Source organism: Macrobrachium nipponense, chromosome 7, assembly GCF_015104395.2.
Source record: "Macrobrachium nipponense isolate FS-2020 chromosome 7, ASM1510439v2, whole genome shotgun sequence".
Lineage (NCBI taxonomy): Eukaryota > Metazoa > Arthropoda > Malacostraca > Decapoda > Palaemonidae > Macrobrachium > Macrobrachium nipponense.
Window position 1 is genome coordinate 49,728,357 of NC_061109.1, and position 21,010 is coordinate 49,749,366.

The 21,010-nt window shown below is 41.5% G+C and overlaps 1 protein-coding gene across 1 annotated transcript in view; it reads left to right on the forward strand.

Annotated features, from left to right (window-relative positions):
- LOC135216964 (intermembrane lipid transfer protein Vps13-like) overlaps nucleotides 1-21,010 on the forward strand; it is an 840,085-nt gene that overhangs the window by 502,428 nt on the left and 316,647 nt on the right. The window contains 2 exon segments of the mRNA XM_064252490.1: nucleotides 1,351-1,497; nucleotides 12,911-13,110. Coding sequence (XP_064108560.1) covers nucleotides 1,351-1,497; nucleotides 12,911-13,110 — 347 coding nt within the window.

Below are 21,010 nucleotides of genomic sequence, written 5' to 3' on the forward strand. Positions count from 1 at the left end.
TTGAGTTTTGTTGTTGTGTGTGAGGTTGTGGTTGTGTTCCTTGGTTGGTTGCTGTGTTGTTGGGTTGTGGTTGTGTTTCTTAGTTATATGCTGTGTTGTTGAGTTGTGGTTGTGTTCCTTGGTTGTTGTTGTGGTCCTTGGTTGTTGGATTGTTGGTTGTAGTCTTTGGTGATTGTGTTGAGTTGTGTTATTGGGTTGTGGTTCTTGGTTGTTGTTGTTGGTATCTCTGTGACCTCGACCAGCGGACAGCACAGGATAACCCTGGAATATCTGGAGTTGGTAAGTACATGTTTTGTGTTTGTTTTTTTGTTTTTGTATAGGTGTAGGTCAATTGTCCTGCATGTATTTTGTTGTGTAAAGAAGAAATTGTGACTGAGGGTGGGTTTGGCAGCTGGAGTGATTAGGTTAATGTGGGGAGGGTTTTTCCACTTGTTTTTTTTCTAGCTTGTGATCCCGCCACTGTAGTTATCCCAGGTCTTAATATTAAATATAATGGAAGGAGATAGAATTTGAAAAATGGTTATTTTTGGGATAAATCGCCCTGGTGTCACAAAACTGAAGGTCAGAGGCGAAAATCATATGCGGTTTGGAGATGTCCCAAGTCACCTTATTAAGTGGTATGAATATCAAAGTCCTGTCCTTAAAAAATGGCATTAGCTGGCCGGCCCCCTTAAGCTTGTTCCACCATATTATGGCTTCTCTCTGTTTTAGCATTGATATTTGATACTGTAATTTTAAGCCTGTTGAAGGTATTACAGCACTATTTTTATTTATGTAGTATGGCATACAAGAAATTTATAACAATGTACAGCTCTAAAACACTTCATACCTACTTAAACTAATGCAGTCATACAGTACAAACTTAATCACATATATGCCCAAAAATCTTTCTTTCCTTCTCTCCTGTACACATATATTACTGATATTTACTGTGATTGTAAGCCTATCAAAGATTTTACATTATCAAAACTGCATAGGTACTTGACCTTATATAAGTGTAATGATACACTGATCTTTAAGTCTCATGAATGTCTGTCTGTGTGACTAGTCAATGTCTGACTACTGTTACTGTAGTTTGAAAGCTGATAAATATTTTACAATAATATTTTTTGTGTTATGCCGTACAAAAACTTGGGCCATCATTACACAGTGCCCTTCTCTATTATTCTTACATTTAAGATAAACTGTGCACTTGCATTATTTTTATCTTTGAAACAGGATATTATTATTAAGTAAAACAGTATTCTTAATATATTTTAAGAATCATTCTCATTGTGTAAATATTATTATATCAAGTTTTATTTGTATTTGTGAATCTTGGATTTTCTTAACAATTTTAATCTGTTTCAGGTACCATTGAACTACTCAGCAATATTGCATTGGGCATATCTAATTTAGAAAAAGAAGAAATTGATACATCTAATGTTTTCAATAATTGGTTTGATTTATGGGCTCCAAAGCCACTAAACCCATCTGATTTTCCATTTTTAATTGTTGGTAAGTTTTGTCTTTAGTTTCAACTTTCCTCCCCTTGAGATTGAGTGTTATAGCAGTACGTAAAGGATTGTGTCATCTTTTACTATGGAATTGGCAAAATGTTAACTGTTAATATGTTACCATTGTCAAGATGATATGAAGAGTCTGTTAAAGAGTGCAAGAAGTGTTTACTTATTACAACTTAATTTTTAGGCAATTTTTGTGATAAAACACTAGAATGAGATAACTTAGCATAAGTCATCGTGAAAAGTTAAAAGTGACATATTTCACATTATTTTGTGGGAACAGTAGTTTTAAGTAAAAAAAAAATCTGTTTTGTATTACATCTTGCTTCCTAGCTTAGTATAGGTTCACAAGGCTTAGGGTACCTAGATTTAATTTAGTGATGGAAAGTATGTGTTGTCATTTCTTTGAGTCCTTAAACCCCTGATAACCTTCTTTGAAGGATGCATCCATAAACATTGAACATCTTTAGGGAGGGAGGGACCAAGGGGTTTCCCACTTAGAGGTGTCTAGGCTCTTCCTCGAGTTTTTCCTGTGCTTTGTTCAAGGCTATGAATTTTGATGGGTAGAATAGATTGTCAGTCTACAATGGGTTTGTGGGACTGGCTTCTTCAGAGAGACAAGATGGCCAGCCAGTCAGGGATGGACTGCCACAACTTGCCCTGAGGATTGAGATCTCTTAATTCAGCATCTGCCATTCAAACTTGTGCTGCTAAGTTGTCTGTATATACAGAGAATACTCTGTGCTGAAAATATAAAGGGATTTGGAAAGACTAACTTTTTGATTACCTTAAAAAAATGTGTGAACAAAAATCTTACACATACTGCTTAGCTAATTACTTATTAATAAGTTAGCATGGAAGAAGCTGCTGGAATTGGATAAGTAAACTTGACAAAATAGAAAATTAGGAAAAAGTCAAGTAATGCCTGCTTAGGTTTACTTATCTGAAAATGCATGATAGGTTAAGAAAATAATACTTTTTCCCTCATTTACTGAGTAATAAAATGAACAGAAGTGAAATGAAATGATGGATTTTGTACTGAAAAATGAAATAATTTAATCTAATGATAAATGAATATTGGCAAATTACTAAGTAAACATGTGGGGAAATTTTGCACCAAGCTGTAAACAAAGCCTCAGATTGTTGAATCTTGAATTTAGTGGGTCTTACTTTAGTTTAGGTTTGAGGTGGTGGATTTGTTAACTATTATTTGTATATTTGGTTAACAAAACACTATTAAGCCTGCAGAGATTCCAAACTGTGATTGAATGGGTATGATAAAGCAAAAATTAAATAAACACAAAATGACACTAGTATTTTCAAGTTTTAGCAGATATGCCTAAGAATAAGTAAACGTTGGTGCACAGCAATATTGAGAGAAAAAAGTGTTTTTTTAGGTATGTTTAGACTTAAAAATTATGAGATTATGGCAGCTGTTCCCTATTTGTGAGTCACCATGATTTAACATAAATTTTGTTATTGTAATTGGTTACTTATGCTTTAGCCATGTTTTCTCAGCCTGGATTCTTTAATAGTGTGCATATTATTCTGAAAGCTATATTATTGATGGGGATCATAGACTTTGTATTTTAAGTAAAAGTCTTATGTAAAGATGGTACTGCATTCTTTGTAACAAGTGAAATGTTATTTTTATGTATGCAACTTACCAATTAGTTACATAGCTATAGTTTCTAAAACCACCGTCAGCAGCTAGAATTTTTGAAATTTGCGGTAGCACTGGTTTGTTTTGGTTAGGTGATAACCCCCCGCCCACTATCGGGGGAGTGAGGAACCAACACCGTATGAAAATCAGTTGTTTCTGCCGGCAGGCACTGTTAACACAGTTTCAGTAGTCAGCGAAATTTTTTTAATTCTTTACCGTTGCTCATTGTTGGAGTTAATTAGTGAAGTACTCTTAAAATATTGGTAGCTTTTTTTTGGTGATTAGCTATTTATGAATTCAAATAGCTTTAAATATTTTTGCACCTAAATTAACTAGTTTTGAATTGGTCTACATAATGGTCAGACACTAGTACATCTGGGATTAGGTATTGCAGTAAAGGCTTCAATACTAGGATCGCTAAAGCTTGTAATGATCCACATTCAGTTTGCACAGGTTGTAGGGGACAGACTTGTACACTAGATCAAACATGTGGAGAATGTATTAATTGGGATCAAAGAACTTGGAAGATCTGGACCAGTTACACGAACAAGTTAGAGAGGGATAAAAAGAGAAAAGTGGCTTCTAGAGCTAAAGTTAAAAGCTTAGTTAGTCAGGAATTGTCTAATGATAATTTGTCTCTTTCTGAACCTTCCCCACCACCTGTCATTCCCAGTCCTAATCTTGACTCTCTCACACCTGTACCCAATGCTGTGGCCAATTTAGAGGCAAGAGTGGATCAGAAATTTTTTATCATGCTCAAAGCAATGGAGAAATTAGGAGCTTCCATGAAAACCCTAATGGACAAGGTAAGTGGTGAAGTGAGTGCAAGTGCAAGTGTTGTGGAGGAGGTGGCTGTTCAGCCCACTGATTCTCCTAGGCAAAGGTCCCTGTCAAACTCCCCAGAACCTGGGAGGAGGCATACTGGTAGCCCAAGGGAGGTCAGTGGGGTCTGCCCACAAGCAGTCGCCCCCTCAGGCAATTCTGTTGACAAATCCGAGATCGCAACAGAGTGCCATTGGAAAGGTGTCTCTAAAGGAGTACCACTTTCGTCTAGTGCTTCCAGCTCTGAGGAGTCCTCTCCCAGGCACCAGTGGCAATTCCATGACGAGTCCCATCCATTGAAAAGGGGGGCTCGTAAGTTGTCTCCCTCTCCAGTCCCCTGTAAAAAGGCTAGCCCTTTCCAAAAAGAACAGCCTTCGTGTAGTTTTTGGGACTCTCCAGAGAGATTCTCTCAGGATATGGAAGGAGAGGGACGTTGTAGTGAGGATCGCATCCTCTAAGTGTAAGTCATCGTCAAGAAAGTCTTCCTCTGGCAGACTTTCGGAGCTGAAGAGTACAGGGAAGAGTAAACTTCCAGAGATGTCTTCAGCTCCTGTCCACACCTCTAATGCTGAAGGACAGATAAGGCTCCCACCAGTCTCTTCTGTAATTCACGAGACTCCCTGGATACAGGTTCAGAGTTCAGAGTATGAGAACCCACAGAATCCCGAGCGCCCATTGGCGCCACAGTTTGCCCGCACACCAGAGCAGCCTTTGGCGCTCGGAATTCCGTTGCGACACTAGAGCGTCCATTGGTGCCCAGGAATACAGTTGTGACCGAGCGTCCATTAGCCCCCGAACATCCACTAGTGCCCGAGCTTCCACTAGCGCCTGAGCGTCCACTAGCACCCGAGTGTCCAAGAGTGCCCGAACGCCCACTAGCGCCCGAACATCCACAGGTATACAAGCAACCAAGTGCACAGATGGACCAGTATGAAGCGCTCAGATAGTCTATGTCATCAATTTCAGCTTCGGGCTTACCGACAGGATCTCAGGTGATGGCTGCCCCCAATCCTTCTTTGTCAGCCATCCAGAACAAGTTAGACAGCATTTTGGGCTTTATTCAATCTGCGGTGCCCCTGGTCCAACCTGTAGAGAATTTATCACCTATTTCTTCAGCTGAAGAGGAAGAGAAAGGAGAAGAGGAGGATTAAGAGTCTTCTCTCACTGCATACAAAGCCTTGCTTTTTTATTTTGTTGAAAATTTTTTGGATTCATTCTCGCCAGTGACTCCCACGTCGCCAGTGTCTTCTTACATGAGGGACAACCAGGAAAACTCCTGGAAATTACCCAAACTAGTACTGTCCTTTTCGGCTCAAAAAGCGTTATAGGAAATTAGCCTTTGGCCTGAGGATAAGAGGGATCAGAGCAAAGTTAACTTCAGCTTCCCTCCTTCTCGTCTTTCAACGAGGAGACATTTATGTTACTGACTCGGCAAGAAGATCGGCTGTCAACTCAGCCAAGATCATGTTAACGGTGTCAGAATTAGATTACCTAATTAAAAATATCTGTAGGGTATTTGAAGTTATTAGTTTCCTGGACTGGACAGTAGGAGCCTGGGACGTAAACTCAATAGTTATTCCATGTTGAATGAGGAAGCCTTTGCAGACATTTCGGGAGTGATCTCCTGTTTAGATAAGGGGATTAGAGACGGATCCGCAGAACTAGCCTCTCTCTTCATGTTAGGCATCCTAAAGAAGAGAGAACTGTGGTGTTCTTTTACTTCCAAGGGAGTATCTCGTACTCAAAAGTCTGCCTTACTGTATTTGCCTTTGGATAAGAAGCACCTGGTTCCAGAGGAGACAGTAGTGCTAGTTGCCTCCGAATTGCAGAAGAAAGCAACACAGGGTCTTCTCTTGCAATCCACTAAACGTACTAGAGAAAATATTCCTAGTGTACGTCCCTCGCCAGCCAGCTGAGGACAACCCTTTCGGGGCAGGGGATTCAGTAGATATTTCCCAAGATCAAGGGGTAGAGCACGTTTCACCCTTAGATCTATTAAAATATCCACAACCAACCCTTCGACCAAGAAGTAATGTATCAGTCCTTTATGAACCAGTAGGAGCGAGACCATCAATTTTGGGAAGAATGGGAAGCAAGAGGGGCATAACCTTGGATCGGAAAGGTTTTAAGAGAAGGATACGATATTCCGTTCAAGAGAAAGCCACCGTTATCAGGCTCTCCGATAGCTTTGATGGCTTACTCAGAAAATTCAAAGAAATTCATCACCCTTTCGGAAGAAGTTTCTTCCCTCTGGCAAAAGAAAGCAATAGAGTTAGTAGAAGAGCCACTAACCCCAGGTTTTTACAATCGTCATTGGGGGAGATGGAGACCCGTATTGGACGTAAGCAATCTGAACCAGTATGTGCAGAAGACAAAGTTCAAGATGGAGATGAATCAGTTTGTTCTTTCATCAATCCATCAAGGGGATTGGATGATCTCCATCAATATGGAGGACGCATATTTTCACATTCCAATACACCAAAACTCAAAGAGGTTTCTGCGTTTTGTCTTCAGGAACAAAATATACCAGTTTAGAGCGCTGTGTTTCGGGCTTTCGACCGCACCACAAGTGTTCACCCGAGTGTGACAACAATTAGTAAGTTTTCACCAATCAACATCTTGTTAGTAAGTTTTCATCAATTAATATCTTGTTAGTAAGTTTTCATCAATTAATATCTTGTTAGTAAGTTTTCGTCAATATCTTGTTAGTGAGTCTCCATCAATCAACATTTCAAGGATTGAACAAAGTGCTAGCTCCCATTGCGAAATGATTACATCTAGTCGGGATAAGGATATCCCTTTACTTGGACAATTGGCTTCTACGGTCACAAACAAAGGAGAGGTGAATGGAGGACATTCAGAAAACCCTGACTTTAGCTCGGGAATTAGGACTCTTAATAAACAGATGAAAGTCGCAGTTACTTCCTAGTCTGGAACTAGTCTATTTGGGGATGAGGATCAACTCAGTGAGTTTTTGGGCTTTTCCATCCCCACAAAGAATCGAGTCGTGCTTACAGAAAGTAGACAAACTTCTAGTGGAATGCTCTGCAAAGGAATGGATTAGTCTTTTGGGCACACTGTCCTCAATAGAACAGTTTGTGACACTAGGGAGACTGCATATGAGGAACCTACAGTTCTTCCTCAGGGCGAACTGGAACAAAAAGAAGTTTCCGGACTCTTTTATGTTCTGTATCACACAAGAAATAAAGGAAGACCTGCAATGGTGGAACTTAAGAGACAGACTTGCAGAAGGGAGATCCCTCCTCCCGCTGAGCCCCAACCTAGTGTTCCTTTTCAAACGCATCAGATCAAGGTTGGGGAGTGATTCTGGGGGAAAAGGAAGTATCAGGCATTTGGAATGCACAACAAAAACAGTGGCATATAAATCGGAAGGAACTGACCGCCATCCACTGGGGATTGCTGAAGTTTGCAGATGAAGTTCGCAACAAAGTAGTGGGCGATACATTTGGACAGTACGACAGCGCTCTCGTACATAAGGAAACAAGGAGGGCACACTTGTTTTCTCTTTGTGAGACGGCAAGGAGCCTGCTGTTATGGGCGAATTGAAATCATACCACATTAATAACAAAGTTTGTTCACGGAAAATTCAATGTACTCGCAGACGAACTAAGCCACAGGAGGCAAGTACTTCACACGGAATGGATGATGAACCCATTGGTATGCCTCGAATTGTGGAAACTCTGGGGGGAAACCTATGATAGATCTGTTTGCCACAGCAAGAAACCATCGTCTCCCCCTTTACTGTTCACCAGGCCCGAACCCGAAAGCATGGGCGACAGATACGATGCTTTTGGACTGGTCGAACAAGGACTTGTACGCCTTTCCTCCGTTCAAGATGGTGAGAGAAGTCATCAACAAATTCGAAACATCACATTTCAATGACTCTCATTGCTCCATTCTGGCCAGCACAGGAACAAATCCCAGGTCTTTTAGACCTACTGGTGGATTGGTCAAGGTTACTTCCTCAGAGAACAGATCTACTCAGGCAACCCCACTTCAGAAGGTTCCATCAAGGACTATCCACTCTGTCCCTAACCGCTTACAGACTGTCCGACAACTCTTACGAGTGAAGGGGTTTTCAAGACAAGCGGCGATAGCTATCGCTCAGTGCAGAAAGGAATCCTCAAGTAAAGTCTACCAGGCAAAGTGGACTGTGTTTAGAGCCTGGTGTAAAGAACATAATGTTTCGTCTTCTAAAACAACTATAACAGAAATAGCAGATTTTCTATTATATCTGAGAACAGATAGGAATCTGTTTACTGCGACTATTAAAAGTTATAAGGCAATGTTGGGATCTGTTTTCAAGCACAGGGGATTGGGAGTATCGACGAATAGAGATCTTGCAGATCTCATTAAATCCTTCGATATAGAAAAACGCAAAGGTTCGAAGATATTATCTTGAAACTTAGATGTACTACTTAAGTGGCTGTCGGAAACTCCATGTGAGCTGTGCAAAGAGCATCGTTGAGAGATTTGACGAGAAAAACCCTATTCCTAGTAGCCCTGTCTACAGCCAAAAGGGTGAGTGAAATAAATGCCATGGACAAGAGAGAGTAGGATTTGCACAGGGTAATGCGGTTTGCGCATTAACCTTGGGATTTTTAGCAAAAAACGAGGTTCTGTCTAAACCGTGGCCTCGTTCGTTCAGTATCAAAAACCTCAAGGACTTAGTAGGACCGGAAGAAGAAGAGAGGTTACTCTGCCCAGTCAGAGCTCTGAAATGTTATTTACAAAGGACAGAGAAAATTAGGGGCCCGCCCGATGGTTTATGGTGTTCGGTAAGGAATTTTGCACGCCCAGTGTCTAAAAACACCCTGGCGTTCTTCTTACGTAGTGTAATTGTAGATGCTCATTCACAAGTTAAAGAAACTGATCTTAATAAACTTGAAGTGAAAGCTCACCAGGTAAAAACAATGGCAACCTCTCTCTCGTTTAAATACAATCTCTCTTTGGACTCGATTGTCCAAGCAACGTATTGGAACTGTAAATCAGTGTTCACCTTGCATTACTTGCGTGATATTGAAACAGTCTTTGAAAATTGCAGTACCCTGGGTCCGTATTTAGCGGCTGGCACAGCATTGGGTAAGGAAGTGTAGAAAGTCGTACCTTCCTAGCCTATCTCTTCGCCTTGAATAAGGTTGTTGAGTTTTTAGGGAAGCCTGGAAGTACTATGGATGTAATAGGAGTACCCTTCAGTCAAGTGTATAGTTGGGTATGAATATTATGGTTATGGTGAAGGTGATATCTTTTTGCTCTGGTAACATGATGCTATTTGGTACTGTGCCCTGGGCAGGGGCATCCTTTGGTTGACCATGCTAGCCACAGACATTCCTTAGCTGCATGGGTCCCACTTTTTAGAGGATGAGCCATGGCTATACCGCCACATCCGTATGAGTTAAGACAATTGACTTCCAGAGGCAGTAATTAACCCTTAAACGCCTATTGGACGTATTAAACGTCGACGAAAATTGTCTGTTTGGTGCGTAATTAACGTATAATACGTCAACGCAAAAATGTTTTTTTAAAAATTCGTGGAAAAATAGTTATAAGCCTACTCGGTGAAAACTTTTGAATCATGCACCTTGAGGGATGCTGGGAGTTCACGAATCAAACTGTTGTTTTGTTTACAAGCGTTACCCAGGCGCGCATGCGCGAATTTCTTTCTTCTCGCACTAAAAAGCATCAGCGACACATCTCAGAAATTATTTAGTTACATTGACATAATTTTTGCACCATTTTATATTAACCATTAAATAGAGTTTTTTTATATGAAAATGTCCATAATTTCATGTAGAATACAACAAAAAACAACCCATGGTTGTAGCTTTTATCAGGTTTGAAATATTTTCATATAAATAACGATAAGTGCCAAAATTTCAACTTTTGGTTAACTTTGACTCAACTGAAATGGTCAAAAAACACAATTGTAAGCTAAAGCTCTTACATTCTAGTAATATTCAATCATTTACCTTCATTTTGCAACAAATTGGAAGTCTCTAGCACAATATTTAGAGTTATGGTGAATTTTTGAAAAAAACTTTTTCCTTACGTCTGCACGGTAACTTCTGAAAAAATCAGAAATTTTTTTGTCAGATTGTCGCAATGTTTGCACCGTTTCATATTATCCATTACATAAAGTTTTATGTATGAAAATGTGTGCAATTTCATGTAGAACACAACTAAAAACAACCCATGGTTGTAGCTTTTATCAGTTTTGAAATATTTTTATATAAATAACGATAAGTGCCAAAATTTCAACCTTCGGTCATCTTTGACTCGACTGAAATGGTAGAAAAACACAATTGTAAGCTAAAACTCTTACATTCTAGTAATATTCAATTATTTACCTATATTTTGCAACAAATTGGAAGTCCTTAGCACAATATTTCGATTTATGGTGAATTTAAAAAAAAAAAAAAATTTCCTTACAACCGTGTGGTAACTCTCGAAAAAACCTGAAATTTTTTTGTCCAATTGTCGTAATGTTCGCACCGTTTTATATTAGCCATTACATAAAGTTTAATATATGAAAATGTGCGCAATTTCATGTAAAATACAACGATACACAACCCATGGTTGTAGCTTTTATCAGTTTTGAAATATTTTCATATAAATCACGATAAATAGAAAAAATTTGACCTTCAGTCACCTTTGACTCAACCGAAATGGTAAAAAAACACAATTGTAAGCTAAAACTCTTACATTCTAGTAATATTCAATCATTTCCCTTCATTTTGCAAATATTGGAAGTCTCTAGCACAATATTTCGATTTATGGTGAATTTTTGAAAAAAACTTTTTCCTTACGTCCGCGCGGTAACTTCCGAAACAATCAGACATTTTTACGTCCGCATGGTAACTGCCGAAACAATCAGACATTTTTTAGTCTGATTGTCATAATGTTTGCACCGTTTTATATTAGCCGTTGCATAAAGTTTTATATATGAAAATGTGCGCAATTTCTTGTTGAATACAACGAAAAACAACCCATGGTTGTAGCTTTCATCAGTTTTGAAATATTTTCATATAAATAACAATAAGTGCCAAAATATCACCCTTCGGTCAACTTTGACTCAACCGAAATGGTCGAAAAACGCAATTGTAAGCTAAAACTCTTACATTCTAGTAATATTCAATCATTTATCTTCATTTTGCAACAAATTGGAAGTCTCTAGCACAATATTTTGATTTATGGTGAATTGAAAAAAAAAAATGTTTTCCTTACGTCCACACGGTAACTCTGCCGAAAAAATCAGAAATTTTTTCGTGCAATTGTCATAATGTTTGCACCATTTTATATTAGCCATTACATAAAGTTTTATATATGAAAATGTGTGTAATTTCATGTAGAATACAACAAAAAAACATCCCATGGTTGTAGCTTTTAACAGTTTTGAAATATTTTCATATAAATAACGATGTGCCAAAATTTCAACCTTCGGTTATATTTGACTCGACCGAAATGGTCAAAAAACGCAATTGTAAGCTAAAACTCTTAACATTCTAGTAATATTCAATCATTTACCTTTATTTTGCAACAAATTGGAAGTCTCTAGCACAATATTTCGCTTTATGGTGAATTTTTGAAAAAACTTTTTCCTTACGTCCGCGCGGTAACACTTTCGAAAAAATCAGAAATTTTTGTTGTCCGATTGTCGTAATATTTGCACCATTTTATATTAGCCGTTACATAAAGTTTTATATATGAAAATGTGTGCAATTTCATGTAGAATACAATTAAAAATAACTCATGGTTGTAGTTTTTATCAGTTTTGAAATATTTTCATATAAATCACAATAAATAGAAAAAATTTGACCTGTCAAATTTAACTGGACCGAAATGGTCGAAAACTGCAATTGTAAGGTACAACACTTACAGTTTAGTAATATTCAATTAATTACCTTCATTTTGCAACAAACGGGAAGTCTCTAGCACAATATTTCGATTTATGGTGAATTTTTGAAAACTACTATTTTTTTTGTCCTCGCGTTACGAATTCATGCATCATATTGTGATAATATTTTCTCTGTGTTGCTTTGATTGTTTTACAATTTGTTATCTACCAAAATTATCGCAATTAATGTACAATACAACGAAAAAATAATACATTCATTAGCTCTAACCGTTTTGCTCAGAGCGCGATTTGTATACAATTAACATATGAAATTTTTTTTTTTTGCTCATATATTCCAATATTTATATATGATAAATGTTATTTTTTTCATTGTTGCATACTAAACTTCAGGTAATGACAAAAAAAGGAGCTAAAAATGAACTCTTAATCTTGAAAACTAAGCGTGCTGTGAATTTTTGAAAAAAAAAAAAAAAAAACAACAAAAAAAAAAAAAAATTCCGCTTTGGCGCTCGCTCTCGAACGCTGCCGGTATATAGGAGACACTTTCGGAAATACCAGCTCGGCGTTTAAGGGTTAACTGTTCTGCCCTCTTAACAGGTAAGGAACCAACAAGCATTTGCATGGATGCTAGCACTAAATATATATTTTATATTAAATTTTAAAAGATATGCGCATATCCATGGATCCCACCTCCTACAATGTGGGATTTAGCTATGTAACTACTTGGTAAGTTGCATACATAAAAATGATATTTTTATGATAAAATAAGATTTTATGTATACTTACCAAGTAGTTACATGATCAAAGCCTGTCCTCCTCCCCTCACATGGATAATAGGACATAAACAACTGATTTTCGTACGGTATTTGTTCCTCATTCCCCCGATAGTGGGTGGGGGTATCACCTGACCAAAACAAACTAGTGCTACCGTAAATTTAGAAAATTCTAGCTGCTCACGGTTTTAGAAACTATAACAATATAACTACTTGGTAAGTATACATAAAATCTTATTTTATCGTAAAAATGTCATTTTATTTATATTTCTAGAAGAGGCACAGGAGGCCATGATTGGAGATGAAGAAAATGCTTTGATTCCTTGCCTATCTGGACCTGGTGGGGAAATGGCTTTAGTAGACATGGAATATGTTCTTATTACCTTGGAGGCAGGATCAGGTTCGGCGCCAATTCCTTTAGTTAAACTTCAAGCTAGTGCCTCTATCACATCAACTGGCTTCCGATCACAGAAGGTAATATTGATCTAATGTTTAGTATTTGAGTCTTGATTGCAGGGGAGTCATTATTATCTGAATTGTTTGTGAAATAATTTTGTGATAATATTTTTGTAAAGAAAGTTTAAAGTAGATTCCCATAACTTAGCCAGACAGTTTCAGACTCCCAACAACTTCTTCAAATGGCACTTTGTTTGCATCAGCTAATCTTGAAAGACCAAAACCTCACCACTTTTGGCAAGAACAAGCTCCAGTGTCTCAAAAGGTTCTGATCTCATTCTTTTGTGTGATTACATTATGTTTTTACCTTTATATTCACAGGTGGGGGGGAGGGAGGGTATTTAGTTTAGTTTCAATTTCCTTCTAATAGAGCTATTTGCCTCAGTTCAAGTTTTGTGTATTGAATGGTATACTCTTCCACTCAAAGCCTCTGTTCTGATATTAGCATTTACCCAAGGAATATTAAGAAAATCTGTAATCTTCCCATATGGCTTTTCTCTAGTACTTCTTGCATATAACAAATGTTTAGGTATTTTTATGTATCATCAGACATCCTTATGAACCCTAGGTAGACATTGTTTTTGTCTGCTGCAGAAAAACAATCATGTCTTGACTCATTTTATTTTTAATTTTTCCTCTATATTACTATCTCCATCTTTATCCATTTCATGGTTATTCCCCATTTGTATCTCACCTCAACAACTCAAGCATATCTGCCTGTTTATTAATTTTGACTTGCATGTTTGTCCACCAGACGTCAACATTCTCATTCCTTGAACATCTTTGTCAAATTCCCAAAGCTAATCCAATAGAAATCTCCCACTACAAAAACCCTCCAAGAGGGGAGCCGACCCACAGAGTGAGCAGCTCGTACTACTACTACTCCATCCCATGCTGCCGACTGCTGCGCCTCTGGTGGCCATCCTTTTCAGTTAGCGCACACGAGTCACACGTGTTATTTTTCTCTCTGTGTTTTTGTGCCTTTCATTGGATTATCTATAATGGAGCGTGCAGCTATCGCAGCAGCTAAGTTAAGTACTCAGTATTTACGGTTAGTTGGTTTTTTCCGGTCCTGAGACAGTGTTTGCTGTTTTTTAGGTATAAATACGATCTCGGGGTCGGAAGCATGGCAGCATGGTTCTGCCTCGTGGTGGGTTCGTTCTTGGTCTCCCATACCTAGAACATCCCCTTATTTATGTACGCTCTATATTATTATCCGCTTTACGGTCTACCAGGTTGTCATGCATGCATGTATTTTACCACCTTATGTAGGCTTCTTCTATCCAGACCCTAGTCCAGGTTCTTAGTATCGGCCTCTGACTAGCTTTGAGTGGTAGACTTGCCTTCGGGTTAGTCGTACACTCCTGGATTTTTCTCCTGCTATATTGCTTTCTTCTTCATTTTTATTTATTTATACTGTGTATTTTGTTATAGTTAGGTTAGTTAGGCGTCTGGCTTTAGCCTAGGTCCTGGCTCATCAGTTCGTGCTCCCATATAGCATCTCTCTGATCAGTTGGTTTTGCCCAGTGGGCCTATATGCTACCGCTTTTCAGTTCAGTTTTGCTTCCCGATAGCATCTCTCTGATCAGTTGGTTGTCCTAGGCTTAGTTGTCGTATTTGGTCTTACCGCCTCGTGGTCACTTCGTGATCACGGGACAGCCAGACGCCTGTCCAGTCACTCTTCCCCCCCCTCCCGCTCTTCCATAGAGTCGGGCGGGGGTGGGTCGGTCTGCCCATGCTCGCTCCGCATACCCGAGCCTGCCCCCTCTCTCCCCTCAGGCGGAGGGGCTAGGGAGTCGGGACAGACCCAGACTGGTCTCGACCTCTCCGGCTTCTCGGTCCGGCCGGGTGGTACGTAGTGGGGGGCTGGCCTTTCCCCCCCTCCGCGCTACCTTGTCGCTCTGGGCTAGCTCGAGCCTGTATGTCTTCTCGCCTTTCCCACCTTACTAGGGCTCCTTCCTGATCGGAGTCCTGGTATCCAGCGGAAAGATGTTAGTCCACCCAGTAGAGTGGACCGGAGCATACAGTGGGTCTCTGCTAACCTTACCGTATTGCTGAGTTACTACACTCCGCTACGCACTGGACTTAGTCCGGTTCGCTGTGTTTTAGGTTTAAGTTATCTATAAGTTTATCTTAAGTACCTTAAAACCATCCCCCCTCCCTTACATGTTTTCCGGATCTCTCCGGGATTTATAGCCTAATTCCAGATGCGCTGCAGGGAGGGTTATGCCCAAATTTTTTTCCGAGCTCCGGCATGCAACGGAGTTCTTCTGTCCCTTAGTCTGTAAGTGATGTTTTTTTAAGATACTCATGTGTCTTCCCACTTACAGGCCACCAACTGTGAGCATCCGGGATGTTCCGCCACACTTCAGGACCCATGTGGACACGAAGTTTGCCGGTCCCATGCTCCATGCGCGACTCCGCACGGGGACATCCAGGTCTGGTACCATGAGACGTGTACCATATGTTACGATCTGGTGAGCCAGCTTTTGGAAGGGGTAAGGTATTCCATCTCCAGTAGCTGCTCCGCTTCTATTTTAGTGCTTAAGTTTTCATCATTTACTTTAACTTAAGGCATCTAGTTTAAGTTATACTTTAAGTTTTAGTTTTAAGTGACTCTTAAATCTAAACTACGCCCTCTCTTCCAGGCGCCGGCAGTAAGGGATACCGCACTGGCTACCCTGCGGGCCTGGGTCGGCGGTTTTGGGAAAAACGCCGCTAAGGGACAGCCCTACATCCTGGAGAAGCGGTTGGCATTATTAATCTTCCCCGGAGGCAAGGCGACAGGATACGTCGACCCGGTAGATGCGGCTCCGACTATCGCCTTCATCCAACAACAGCTGGCTGCCTCATTAACTGATCAAGACCAGGATATCTCTACGGATGTCGCGACCCTGGATATTAATGTTGAACCTATGGTAGGTATAGACGACCTGTTGGTCGAGGTAGGTAAGGTGGACACCCAAGGATCACCCTTGGGCGTGACTGTTTCTTCTACCCCTGCAACCTCTCCATCCTTCCAAGGCTTTACGGGTGACGAAATATATTCTCCTCCTGACGCTTCGGTTAGACCTAAGGTCAAGGCTAAAGTGATGACCTTGACTAAGACGTCGTCGTCGTCTAGGAAGACGGCTTCGGCTTCATCCTCCTCCCGTAAGTCTCCGGCTGGGAATCCGGAGGAGCAGACAGGTCTAAAGCTTCTAGCTCCGGCTCTAAGTCCTCGAGGAGTAAATCCTCCAGAGAGAGATCTCGCACTCCGGCAGAGTCACCAGTTCCGCTACCATTGGTTCCAATTCAGAGCCCCCCTCCAACCTCCGCAGCAGCTCCGGCTTTGGACTCCAATGCTGGCCTGTTGCAACAAGTGGGCGACCTGGTTGGGTCCCTAAAGAGTAGCATGGAACAAATGATCTCTCGTCTGTCGGATAGGATTACTTCCCAGGACTCCATTATAGCCGGGCTGAGAGAAGCCCCTCTAGCCTCTCCTCCACTTTCCAACACAAGTGGAACTCAGCTTCCTCCGTATGACTCACTACCTCCGTTCTCTATGAACAACCCATGGAGAGTAGCGTCATACGCCCCCTTCCAGGACGGTCTCATCTCTATACCGGAATTTGGGACTCGAAGAATAGAGGACTTCGAGTTCTACCCGGAAGACCTCCAGCCTCCGTTCATAGGCTACGCAAGGCTCACACCTTCGGCTATGGTTCGAGACGATAGGGTACCTAAGGAGACAGTCCTCTATTCACGTGACCAGGCTCAGAGAGAATGGCTCAGGTGTTTAGAGGACATGGATTGTTCTAATACCAAGATACAACCGTTTAAGAGTCCCTTTACCATTTTCACAATGGATGAGAGTACCCCGCTCCCGTTCCTAACCAAGATCGCGAGGTCGACCATCCCAGCGGCCCAGAAGGGGGAACCTATACCGCAGTTGAAGGAAGCAGATCCCACATCTCCGTTGCTCCCTTCAGTTGGAGAATTGTGGGAAGACTTGCCGAACACATTCTCAGCTGGCAAACTCAAACCGGACTGTGCTATGGAGCAGTTTGGTGAAAAGCTACCCAGGCTCCCAGAGAGCCTTATTCAGGCTGAATTTGACACAAAATTGCGACTAGCCAGATCGATCAATTCTATGGCCATGTCTGAGGTAGCAACCATGGCTTATGGATCAGAACCGATTTTTAAGCTCATGACCAAAGCCCTGACTCAAACGGTACAGTCAGATATGTTTGAGTTTGCCACTGCTCGACGAATTGTAGGAAGCATGTCCTACAAGAGGCAACCATTCGGCATGAACCGAATAGGTTACTCTCGTCTAGCATCTGGGGAGCAGATCTCTTCCCAGAAGCTATGGGTAAGGAAGTCCAGTCAGAGGCTACGAGGTTGAACCAGAGCCTTAAGGACCGTTGGGGCCTTACGGCTAAGAGGAGGCAAGACCTGACACCTAAAGGTAAGGGACAAAGGAAACCCAGGCGTTTCCAACCTTACCAGAAAAAGCAACCACGCTTTTCTCAACAAGTTTCAGCGGTACCGTTAGTGCAGACAGCCCAACCCTCCACTTCTAAAGGTCAATCACAGCCAATTTATGTGATATCCCCTCAGCCTCAGCCCTCCACCTCTTACGCCATCTCTCCAGCTTACAATCAAGCCTTCGAGAGTCAAGCTTCACAGAAGTATGACCGCTCGGGTAAGGGAGGCAGAGGTAAGCGGTCCTTTCGTGGGAGAGGATCGGGAGGCCCCTTTAATAGGGGAAAGCACTTCAGAGGAGGCCGAGGCGGTTACCAGAACCAATGAAGAACTTCAGGTAGGAGGGAGGCTGTTTCACTTTCGCCACCGGTGGAACTTCAGCCAATGGGCTCAGAGCATAGTGTCAAAAGGGCTGGGTTGGAGCTGGTTGACGAACCCACCTCCAGCCAGTCCTTTCCGTCAACTTCCTTCCAAAGAATTGACAGAGTACGCAGAGGACCTCCTTCAGAAAGGAGCTATAGCGAGAGTCAAGAGATTAAAATTTCAAGGTCGCTTGTTCAGCGTGCCAAAGAAAGGCTCACAAAAAAGAAGGGTAATCTTAGACTTGTCCCGCTTAAACTTAGCCATCCGCTGCGACAAGTTCAAGATGCTCACGATCTCACAGGTGCGGACCTTACCTTCCCCGTGGGGGCCGTCACCACCTCTATCGATCTTACAGACGCCTACTATCATATCCCTATTGCAAGACACTTCCGTCCGTACTGGGTTTCAAGATAGGAGACCAGACATTCTCCTTCAAGGTAGTTCCATTCGGACTCAACGTGGCACCCCAGAGTGTTTCACGAAGCTAGCGGAAGTGGTAGTGCAACAACTCAGATCACAAGGGATTATGGTAGTAGCGTATCTCGACGATTGGCTGATCTGGGCCCCAACAGTCGAGGAATGCAACAGAGCTACACTGAAAGTGATTCAGTTCCTGGAATATCTAGGCTTCAAGATAAACAGGTCCTCCAAATCAAGACTCACTCCAGAGTCAGAACTTTCAGTGGCTGGGCATTCAATGGAATCTATCCTCCCACCACACTCTGTCGATTCCATCAACCAAAAGGAAAGAAATAGCGAAGTCAGTCAAGCAATTTCTAAGTCACAAACTAGCGTCAAGGAGAGCTCAGGAAAGGATCCTGGGTTCTCTCCAGTTTGCATCAGTGACGAAACGTCTTAATGAAAGCCAAACTGAAAGACCTAACCAGAATCTGGCGCTCGCGAGCAAATGTCAGATCCAGGGACAAATTATCCTCAGTGCCTCTGATTCTAAAGAATCGACTTCGGCCGTGGGCGAGAGCCAAGAATTTGTCAATGTCAGTACCCTTCAGTTTCCCTCCACCAGGGATCACCATCCACACAGACGCGTCCTTAAGCGGCTGGGGAGGGTATTCCCAGGTCAAAAAGTTCAAGGGACTTGGTCACCTCAGTTCCGTCAGTTCCCATATAAACGTACTGGAGGCAATGGCAGTGTTCTTGACTCTAAAGAGGTTACGCCCACCAAAGTACTCCCACATAAAGCTAGTCCTGGACAGCGCAGTGTAGTACATTGTATAAACAGAGGAGGCTCCAAGTCACGTCATCTAAATCAAGTCATGGTAGCCATCTTCTCCCTGGCAGACAAGTTCAGTTGGCATCTTTCCTCCACTCACATAGCTGGAGTGAGAAACGTCATAGCATACGGCCCTAGAATCCCCGATCAGTACCCCTAGCGTCGGAATGGTCACTGGACAACAGTTCGTTCCAATGGATCCTTCAAAGAGTCCCAGGGCTACAGGTGGATCTCTTCGCATCCCAAGCGAACCACAAACTACCGTGTTATGTAGCCCCCAACCTGGACCCTCTGGCCTATGCCACGGACGCCCTGGCTCTAGACTGGAACAACTGGGAGAAGATTTATGTCTTCCCTCCAGTGAATCTCCTCATGAAAGTATTGAACAAACTCAGGACATTCAAGGGTCAAGTGGCTCTAGTAGCCCCAGACTGGCCGAGAGCAACTGGTATCCTCTAATTTTGGAGCTGGGCCTTCGTCCTCTTCGGATCCCCAGTCCCAAGCTCTCCCAGTCAGTACAAACGAAGACTGTGTTCGCTTCCTCAAGGATTCTCAAAACCCTAACTTTATGGATTTCATGAAGTTTGCGGCAAAAAGAGATGCGAATATTGACCCTCAGAATATTCTCTTCTTGGAATCGATAAAAGGGATTCAACTTTGAGACAGTATGATGCTGCTGTCAAAAAGTTAGCAATCTTCCTGAGAGAATAGGATATTAGAATCATGACAGTTAATTCAGCTATATCCTTTTTCAGATCCTTATTTGAAAAAGGTTTAGCGCTAGCACGATTACGACAAACAAGTCACTAAAAAATTTGATATTTCAATTTGGATTCAACATAGACTTGACGGATTCCTACTTCTCGTCTATTCCTAAGGCATGTGCTAGGCTTTAGGCCGTTCTGTTAAAGGCTACGTCAGTTTCATGGTTCTTAAACGATGTTCTAAAAACTGGCTTCCGAAACCGATAATGACACATGCTCGTTTATAATGCTCTTAAGGAAAACACTATTTTTATTAAGCTTAGCTTCAGGAGCAAGAATTTCAGAACTGTCGGCTCTATCCAGGAACCCGGATCATATTCAATTCCTTCCCACAGGGGAAGTCCTACTTTCTCCGGAACGTAGCTTTTTAGCAAAGAATGAAGATCCTTTGATGAGGTGGGAACCTTGGAAGGTACTGCCCCTTCCACAAGATGTATCCCTTTGCCCAGTTTTAACCTTACGAGCCTTTCTGTCCAGGACCTCCTCATCTTCATCGGGTCCCCTCTTTAAGAGGGAAAAAGGTGGAACTTTATCCATTAAAGGTATCAGGCAGCAAATCCTGTACTTTATTAAGCAAGCCAATCCTGACTCTTTCCCGAAAGCACATGATGTCAGGGCAGTAGCCACCTCAATTAATTATTTAACCAACATATGAAACTTCGATGAGTTGAAAAAGTACACTGGATGGAAATCGCCGACAGTGTTCAAACGTCACTACCTTAAATCCTTGGAAGCTCTGAAATTCCCAGCATAGCAGCGGGTAACATAGTTTCCCTGACTCTAGCTAATTTGTAGTAGAAGATTCAGTCCTCCTTTCTACCTGCCTCACCCAAAAGTTCGTCTATTCCTACCTTGTTTCATTTGCATTCACCTTGTGTCTTAGCTGCTTTTATGATAGTGTAATGGGTGCCCCTTATTGTCTGGCTAGGGACACTCACAAATGATTATAAACATTGATCTCATGGATGTTTCCCCTTATTTTTATGCTAGGGGATACATCATATTATAATGGTTACGGTTTTGTATATTAAGTCATATACATTCCTTTATATATTATTATCGTTGGTTATTTATATTAATTGCTATTATACTT